This window comes from Palaemon carinicauda, chromosome 42 (assembly GCF_036898095.1).
Source record: "Palaemon carinicauda isolate YSFRI2023 chromosome 42, ASM3689809v2, whole genome shotgun sequence".
NCBI classification, from domain to species: Eukaryota; Metazoa; Arthropoda; class Malacostraca; order Decapoda; family Palaemonidae; genus Palaemon; species Palaemon carinicauda.
The window spans coordinates 60,520,348-60,529,884 of record NC_090766.1 but is presented as its reverse complement, the minus strand read 5'-3'; the positions used below and the strand labels follow the sequence as shown (position 1 = coordinate 60,529,884).

The following is a 9,537-nucleotide window of genomic DNA, read 5'->3' as shown; positions in this document are numbered from 1 at the left end:
ACAGTATAACACCTCATGTTCAACTGACAGCCAAGTATATACAAAAGATATCGTCACAATTGAACAATATATTTCCTCTCCTATATATATATATATATATATATATTAAACTATACACCTTACCAAGGTCTATGCATACACGGATCAAAGCCTGTTTGGATAACAAAATACGTATGTAAACAAAACAAAAGTTTTATTTTTTCACTTTTTTGAAAGCGACTAGGTTCAAGTGTTGAAACAACACCTGCGAAGTCAACACATGTGTCAATTAGGTGGACTCGACGCATTCTCTCACCGCAGTATCGGTATGTCAGTGACAAGGAGCCCTTCTGTGTGACAGTGGTCGTTCGAACCACTATGTTTGTGCACTCGTGGAACGCGTGGGGCGACAGAAACAGCCTGCCGGTTCCTATTTACAGCAGGTAATGGTGTTGAAAGGATTTTGAGGGATGTTAGAGCAACTTATAAAACGCGTGGTAAGTTGTATCACGGAATCCATGACAGTTTAACAGTTTTACTTGGTTTACAGTGAGGATGAGCGTGTTCACAGAGCATGTATACGGCAGTGGCCTTGTTTATCTTTATATATAGCATGTAATATGGTGTAAATCTATTCAATTACTTAGAAAATCAGTTAAGTAGTCAACTTATCAGAAATTGCACGTTTGGTATTTGGGAAATAATTCGTTGTATGAAAAAGAGCAAAGCAAAGTTTAAATGCCGAATTTCATTAATCTCATGTGGACAAGTGGTACAGCTGTTAATGCACGTGTGATAGGTCACCGATCTTCCGTGGGACCAGTCTTTTCTGTCTTATCTCTGGAACAATCTTTACAGCATCATTGTCTTTGCTAACATTTCTCCCCTTTGTGTTGTTGGAAATGGTTGTGACAGATGAACAGTTCAGGCTGATCTCTCTCTCTCTCTCTCTCTCTCATCATGATCATCATAGTCCACTGCAGGACCAAGACCTCAGACATGCCCTTCCACTTGCGTCTGTTTATGGTCTTTCTATGGCAGCATATACCCGCAAATTTTCTTAGTTCGTCAGTCCATCGTCTTCTCTTCCTTCCCCCTTTTCTTTTGCAATCTCCAGGGACGAATTCTGTTATTCTTAATGTCCATTTATTATTTGTCATTCTCATTATATACCCTGCCATGTCCACTTTTTTAATAGAATATCCTATACTTTAGTTTGCTCTCGTATCTATGATGCTAATTTTCTGTCTCATAGTATCATTCCCATCATTATTCTTTCCATTGCTCTTTGGGTTGTAAGTAACTTATGTTTTAAGGCTTTAGTAAGAATCCGAGTTTTTTTATTCTCAAGTTATTACTAGTAGGATCATCTGCTTAAATACTTTTCTTATTAGAGAAAGTGGCATTTTACATTTCATAATCTCATTATATTTACCAAAAACTCTCCATCCCATTCTTATCCTTCTTTTAATTTTGGTCTCATGTCCTGGGGAAACATTGTCTGTCCTAAGTATGTATATTCATCAACAATCTCTAAAGGTTTATCCATTACCATTATATGTTGTATGCATTTTCCATTTACATTATCTTAGTTGTACTCATTCACTTCAATCCTAAATTCCTGCTTTCTTTAATCAAATCTTCTATCATCTTTTGCAATTCCTTCCATGTCTCACTAAATAGAACTATATCATCTGCAAATCTTAAGTTGTTAAAGGTATTCCCCATTAATGTTAATTCCTACATTTTCGCAATCTAAATTCTTTAAAACTGTTTCTAGGTTAGCTGTGAATAATTTAGGAGAGCTGGGATCTCACTGACTATATGTAGTTTTAGGATTGCTGTACTTCCTGTATAGGGATCTTCAAGTGTTCTAACATAAGATTCTACTGTTATTTTTTTTATTTTTTGAATGGCTTCAATCACTGCTGATCTTTTGACAGAGTCAAATCCTTTTTTCATTATCTATCATTGTCATGTATAGCGGTTTGTCATACTCTGTTGATTTTTCCATTAGCTGGTTAATTGTGTGGGTATGGTCAGTTGTTAAATACCCACTTCCAAAACTTGCCTGCTCTCTTGGTTGATTAAAGTCTAGCTGTCTTACTAGTCGGCCTAATATGATCTTTGTAAATGTTTTATATATTGCGGAGAGTAAACTTTTTCAGGTCTATTGTTGATAATATTTCCATTTTCATCATGTAAAGCTAATATGTGTTGGCGTTGGCACCCTGTTCCAAGTCTTCTTTTCACTAACTTGATCCTTCCTTACTTTAGCGTTTCCTCAATTTTGGTCTGATTGCGTTTACGAATGTATTGCGTTTATATATATATATATATATATATATAGATAGATAGATAGATAGATAGATATAGATATATATATATATATATATACAGTATATGTATATATACAGTATATGTATATATATATATATATATACAGTATATATATATATACATATATATATATTTATACATATACATACACGTACACACACACACACACACACATATATATATATATATATATATACATACATATATATATATATATATATATATCATATATATATGTGTATATATATCATATATATACATATATCATATATATATATATATATATATAATTATCATATACTGTATATGAGATATGAAAATATCAAAGATTGATGCTGTCGAAGACCGTACAAACAAAATCAATATCAGACACTAGTACGTCAGCTGAAATACACTATTTTTCCACTATTAATATTGTTATTGTGAGCCATTAAAGGCTTAAATGTTTAGTTCACAGAAATGAACAATAGTTAAGCATGTGGAAGCAAGCAGGAGGAACAGCTTGGGCTATTGTAAGGAAACAAAGACTATATGGGACTAGAGGAAAACCGAAGTGGTGAGAGACGGTTAGCCATCTGTTTGGTAGAAAGGGAGATGCACGCTCTCTCTCTCTCTCTCTCTCTCTCTCTCTCTCTCTATTCGCACACTTGTGAAAAAATGCATAAACATATCGATGGATTTGAAGAGGCACAAAGGGCAGAAAGGGATACCGACATCCAAATTAAAGATCTGACAGATATGGTATTATTACCTTTCCTATAGAGAAGTAGAACATATAAGCCATGCCGCATTGCCTTTCATTTTGACAACATTCGGGAAAAAAACTCATGTATTTCGTCTGCTTCGCAGAAAAGTACCGAAAAAAAAATCAGAATCCGAAACAGCAATGTAAAAAATGAACTCCGAACCATAAATGGTCTCAGATATGGTACTAAGTCATCAACTGAATTATTATGGATCTCTTAATGTTGCCAGATTCTTTCTTGCGCCAAAGGTTGAAATGCCAATATTGGAAACACTGACTAGAGACCCACTGAAGAAATGAAGAGCTTGAAATAAATCAGGGTAATAGTATATTTAAATGTAGGCCTAGTCGAACCAGAAATTAATTTAATCGAAGACAAATTAAGGGCATACGAAACTTCTTTGCATAAGGACATGCTTTGATCTGAAGTTAAAAAGTAGTCTCTTATATACATAACATTACACTACTATTCAAACAGCCGTCAGGAGTACAACGAACTCTCCACACCTTTCTTTGGTGCCATGCCGCCTGTATTCTGCACATGTGACATAACAAACATCAAACGATTTTCCATATGTTTATCATACCATGTTCTACCATCCATTTTATGCAGTAAGAGGTACTGTAGTACAATGTTATAATAAAGAGCCCTGATTGTGTAGTATACTTAGGAACTTACCGATTGTGGTGGCCGATGTGGTAACAAACCTAACTAGTGAATGCCAGACTGTGGTTCGAGTCCCGCACAAATTCGTTAGTTTATTTGGTCGCTGCAACCTCACCATCCTTGTGAGCTAAGGATGGGCGGTTTGGGGGAGCCTATAGTTCTATCTGCTAAGTCATCAGCAGCTATTTTCTGGCCCTTCTTGGTCCTAGCTTGGGTGGAGAGGGGTCTTGGGCCCTGATCACACACACACACACACACACATATATATATATATATATATATATGGTCAGTCTCTTCTAAGGTATTGTCCTGCTTAATAGGGCAATGTCTCTGTTCCTTACCTCTGACATTCATGAGTAACCTTTAAACTGTGTCTCAAATTGGAGAAGAACGCTTAGGGAGGGTTGTGGATCCCTTGGTGAGAGGAAAATCCTTCGAATAGATCCAAATATGAGGCTTGCAGCCTTTTATATCCATATGTAAAGTACATAAATGAACGAACATATTTCCCGTGTTTGTACAAATAACCATAGCATCTGATAAAAACATAGAGTGAATACACAGACATACAATATATACATATATACTGTATATACTGTATATATATATATATATATATATATATATATGACAAATTTTTTGCACATTTAAACGTGTTTCTTTCATATTTCAAATAAGCCATATTTATTAATACATTGAAGTCTGGATTCTCTTAACGACCTCGGGATCAGAGCCCAAGGCGGAACCACCCAAAGACTATGATATCGGACCGGCGGGGATTTGAACCCTCGCCAGGATATCTGTATGCCAGTGGTATGGTCACTGGCATACAGATATCCTGGCGTCACTGGCATACAGATATCCTGGCGAGGGTTCAAATCCCCGCCGGTCCGATATCATAGTCTTTGGGTGGTTCCGCCTTGGGCTCTGATCCCGAGGTCGTTAAGAGAATCCAGACTTTAATGTATTAATATATATGGCTTATTTGAGATATATATATATATATATATATATATATATATATATATGTGTGTGTGTGTGTGTGTATGACTTAATACAAATAAATAAATGAGTCAAATACATTTTATGTCCCTCGTATACGATCGAAATAGTTCCAATTAAAAGGAAAATTATAAAGTGATCAAGTAACACCACGCGGAGAAGCCTTTGACCGTGTTAAGCCTGAGGTCCTTGTTTTCAAACTGAAACATTTGGGAGTGGGTGGATCGTTTCTCAGCACCATTCATTGAATTGTTAAGTAATAGATCGCAAAGAGCTTTCGTTAATGAGCACTATAGTGAGTATTATCATCATCATCTTCATCTCCTCCTAGGCCTATTGACGCAAAGGGCCTCGGTTAGATTTCGACAGTCGTCTCTATCTTGAGCTTTCAATTAAATACTTCTCCATTCACTATCTCCTATGCTTCATGGTCCTCAGCCATGTAGGCCTGGGTTCTTCCAACTCTTCTAGTGCCTTGTGGAGCCCAACTGAACGTTTGGTGAACTAATCTCTCTTGGGGAGTACGAAGAGCATAACCAAACCATCTCCATCTACCCCTCATCATGATCTCTCAACATATGGCAACCGAGTAATATCTCTTATACTTTCCTTTCTAATCCTGTCCTTCCATTTAATTCCCAATATCCATCTGATAGTGAGTATAGGAATGTGATATCTGGCGTTCCTCAGGGTAGTGTTCTTGGCCCATTACTGTACACATGACATGTGGTTCAGCCTGGAAAACAAGCTTGTTGCTTATTCAGATGATGTTACTCTCTTTGCATTAATTCCATTTTCTGAATGTAGATCTGGGGTTGCTGAATCCCTTAATAGAGATCTATCTAAAATTAGTGCATGGTGCAAATTCTGGGGCATGATGTTGAATCCTAACAAAACTCGAAGTATGATTGTAAATAGGTCAAGGACAGTGGCTCCTCAGCATCCGGATCTCAGCATTGATGATGTTTCTTTAACTCTGTAGGACACTTTTAAAATTTAAAGAGTTGTTCTCGACAGCAAATTTACTTTAAGAAACACATTAGGTCTGCGTCTCGAGCCCAACCGCGTGTCATATTTCATGCATTCTGGTAAGCAAGCCTTGCAAATCCTATGGTGCTCTGCTAATATGGAGAGCATCATCAGCATTCTCTAGGTCAGCTAATTTCCTGTTACCAATCCAGTCCAATCCTTCTCCAGCATCTCCAACTGTTCTACGTATATATATATATATATATATAGATAGATAGATAGATAGATAGATAGGCACACACAGGCTCAAACCTTCCCACCCTCTCCCCCTTTCCTTTTGGTGTACCACCTGTCACCAGGGTATGACTACACTCGCTCTTCTCCCCCTACTCGAGGGATGTGGAGACTGAGTACTTATACATCTGGAAATGCCGTTGAGCGTGACCATATATATATATATATATATATATATATATATATATATATATATATATATATATATATATATATGTATATATATATGTACTGTATATATAGTATGTTATAAAATTTAAATCATACCCTTGTCCCAAGCATTAAGCTAAACATGGAATTATCGTTATAAAAGTCGACCCGATGGTACCCTAAACCCCACTCCAGATCCTCTGAGAGGGATCCCACTCGACGGTGACTGTCGAGTGGGGAAGGAGCCAACCTTTTATGTAAGTCTATGGAAGAAGGAGAGTCTCACAATCGATGATTCAGACATTCCTTGATGAACTTCTTACTGCAATCAATAGGAGAGAGAGAGAGAGAGAGAGAGAGAGAGAGAGAGAGAGAGAGAGAGAGAGAGAGAGAGAGAGAGAGAGAGAGAGAGAGTTTAGTCTTCTGCTTTTACTCTGTTCAGTTCCCATTTTAATTCTTATTGTACAAACTCTTTTTCTAACTTATGTTTCATTTCGCAACAGATGAGAGCCAAGTACTGCAATACTGTGCCACTATACACACAGCTATATATATATATATATATATATATATATATATATATATATATATATATATATATGTGTGTGTGTGTGTGTGTGTGTGTGTGTGTGTGTGTGTGTGTGTGTGTGTGTGTGTGTGTGTGTGTGTGTAAATTACTACAATAACAACAACAGAAAAAAATGCAGCCATTTCTAGTCCACTGCAGGACAATGGCCTCAGACATATCCTTGATTCATGTCTGGGATGTGGGCAGTTTATCATTACCACGCTGGCCACTGAGTATTGGTGATGATGGGAGATTTGCGATTGATCGCTCACAGCAAATTATCTTATTACTGGTGGTCCTGCCTAGTACAGCTTTGCTGATCATGGTAATATGCAAACGCTTTCTACATGTCAATATACATACTGTATATATACAGAAAATGATATGCACACACACACACACACACACACACACACACACACACATATATATATATATATATATATATATATATATATATATATATATATATATATATATATATATACATACACGAAGTTATCCAAATAGCAATATTGGATAAATACTCGTGTTGGTTGTTTTTGTTACTACTTTCATCATCATCATCATCATCATCATCATCTCCTCCTTCGCCTATTGACGCAAAGGGCCTCAAGAGAATTCATTGGCTAAATTCACCGATAATAGCTAATTCCTTGTGATGCGCAGTGCCTAACTAACTAAGGCAAGTAAACCCAGCCGGTCCATAGTGATTCCAGTAAGATCAGACTACCAGGCATCGAGAGTAAAAGCCGAAAAAACATCTTGCCTATCGCCTTAAACCCAATCCCTCACCCTGCTACCAGTGACTTTATTACAACCCTAGTTGGAGAAGCAAAATGCTTTAAGCCCATGGGCTTCAACAGGGAAAATGGCCCAGTGAGGAGAGGAAACACGGAAAAATAAAATATTTTAAGCAAAGTAACAACATTAAAGTAAATATCTCCTATATAAAGTATAAAAACTTTAACAAAATAAGAAGAAGAGAAATTAGATAGAGTAGTGTGCCCAAGTGTACCCAAAAGCAAGAGAACTCTAACCCAAGACAATGGAAGACCATGGTATAGAGGCTATGGCTCTAACCAAGATTAGAGAACAATGGTTTGATTTTGGAGTGTCCTTCTCCTAGAAGAGCTACTTACCATAGCTAAAGAGTATTCTCTTCTTCTCTTCTACCCTAACCAAGAGGAAAGTGGCCACTGAACAATTACAGTGCAGTAGTTAACCTCTTGAGGTGAAGAAGAATTTTTTAGAAAAAATCAATTGCAGGTTTATTCCCCAAGGGCATTGATGACCTTAGTCATTGTGACGCCAGACGAACAGACACTTAATGAATCAGTCTCGTAAACCATCGTCTTATAAGTACTATCAAACTTATTTTGATACTTATAGATCGTTATCTTAGGTTATATAACAAGGAAAATTTCATCATAATCACCACTAGCTGTCAAAACCAGCTTGGATGCAATGTTCCACCTACAACCAGCTGTCAAGACCAGCTTGGACGTAATGTCCCTCATAAAACAAGCTCTCAAGATCAGCTTGGACGCAATGTTCCTCATACAACCAGCTGTCAAGACCAGCTTGGACGCAATGTTCCTCATACAACCAGCTATCAAGATCAGCTTGGATGCAATGTCCCTCACAAAACCAGCTGTCAAGATCAGCTTGGACGTAATGTCCCTCATAAAACCAGCTGTCAAGACCAGCTTGGACGCAATGTCCCTTATACAACCAGCTATCAAGATCAGCTTGGACGCAATGTCCCTCATACAACCAGCTATCAAGATCAGCTTGGATGCAATGTCCCTCACAAAACCAGCTATCAAGATCAGCTTGGATGCAATGTCCCTCGCAAAACCAGCTATCAAGATCAGCTTGGACGTAATGTCCCTCATAAAACCAGCTCTCAAGATCAGCTTGGACGCAATGTCCCTATACAACCAGCTGTCAAGACCAGCTTGGACGTAAATGTCCCTATACAACCAGCTGTCAAGACCAGCTTGGACGTAATGTTCCTCATACAACCAGCTTTAAGACCAGCTTGGATGTAATATTCCTCATACAACCAGATTTCAAGACCAGCTTGGACAATATTCCTCATACAACCAGATTTCAAGACCAGCTTGGACACAATGTTCCTCATACAACCAGCTGTTAAGACCAGCTTGGATGCAATGTTCCACCTACAACCAGCTGTCAAGACCAGCTTGGACACAATGTTCCTACCTACAACCAGCTGTAAGACCAGCTTGGACACAATGTTCCACCTACAACCAGCTGTTAAGACCAGCTTGGATGCAATGTTCCACCTACAACCAGCTGTCAAGACCAGCTTGGACACAATGTTCTACCTACAACCACCTGTTAAGACCAGCTTGGATGCAATGTTCCACCTACAACCAGCTGTCAAGACCAGCTTGGATGCAATGTTCTCACCTACAACCAGCTATCAAGACCAGCTTGGATGCAATGTTCCACCTACAACCAGCTGTCAAGACCAGCTTGGATGCAATGTTCCACCTACAACCAGCTGTCAAGACCAGCTTGGATGCAATGTTCCTCATACAACCAGCTATCAAGACCAGCTTGGATGCAATGTTCCCCTACAACCAGCTGTCAAGACCAGCTTGGAGGTAATATTCCTCATACAACCAGCTTCAAGACCAGCTTGGACAATGTTCCTCATACAACCAGCTGTCAAGAGCAGCTTGGACGCAATGTTCCTCATACAACCAGCTGTCAAGACCAGCTTGGACACAATGTTCCTCATACAACCAGCTGTCAAGACCAGCTTGGACACAATGTTCCACCTACAACCAG

The 9,537-nt window shown here is 38.2% G+C and overlaps 1 protein-coding gene across 2 annotated transcripts in view; it reads left to right on the top strand.

Annotated features, from left to right (window-relative positions):
* The first annotated feature begins 295 nt into the window (after positions 1 to 295).
* The window catches only part of LOC137632978 (uncharacterized), a 129,323-nt gene continuing 120,081 nt past the window's right edge, over positions 296 to 9,537 (top strand). Inside the window, exon 1 of one of the 2 annotated variants that reach the window (XM_068365120.1) lies at positions 296 to 422. In XM_068365120.1, coding sequence (XP_068221221.1) covers positions 358 to 422 — 65 coding nt within the window. In that variant the 5' untranslated portion in view covers positions 296 to 357. Of the gene's footprint in view, positions 477 to 9,537 lie in introns of both variants that reach the window. The other variant, XM_068365122.1, reaches the window with a different exon arrangement.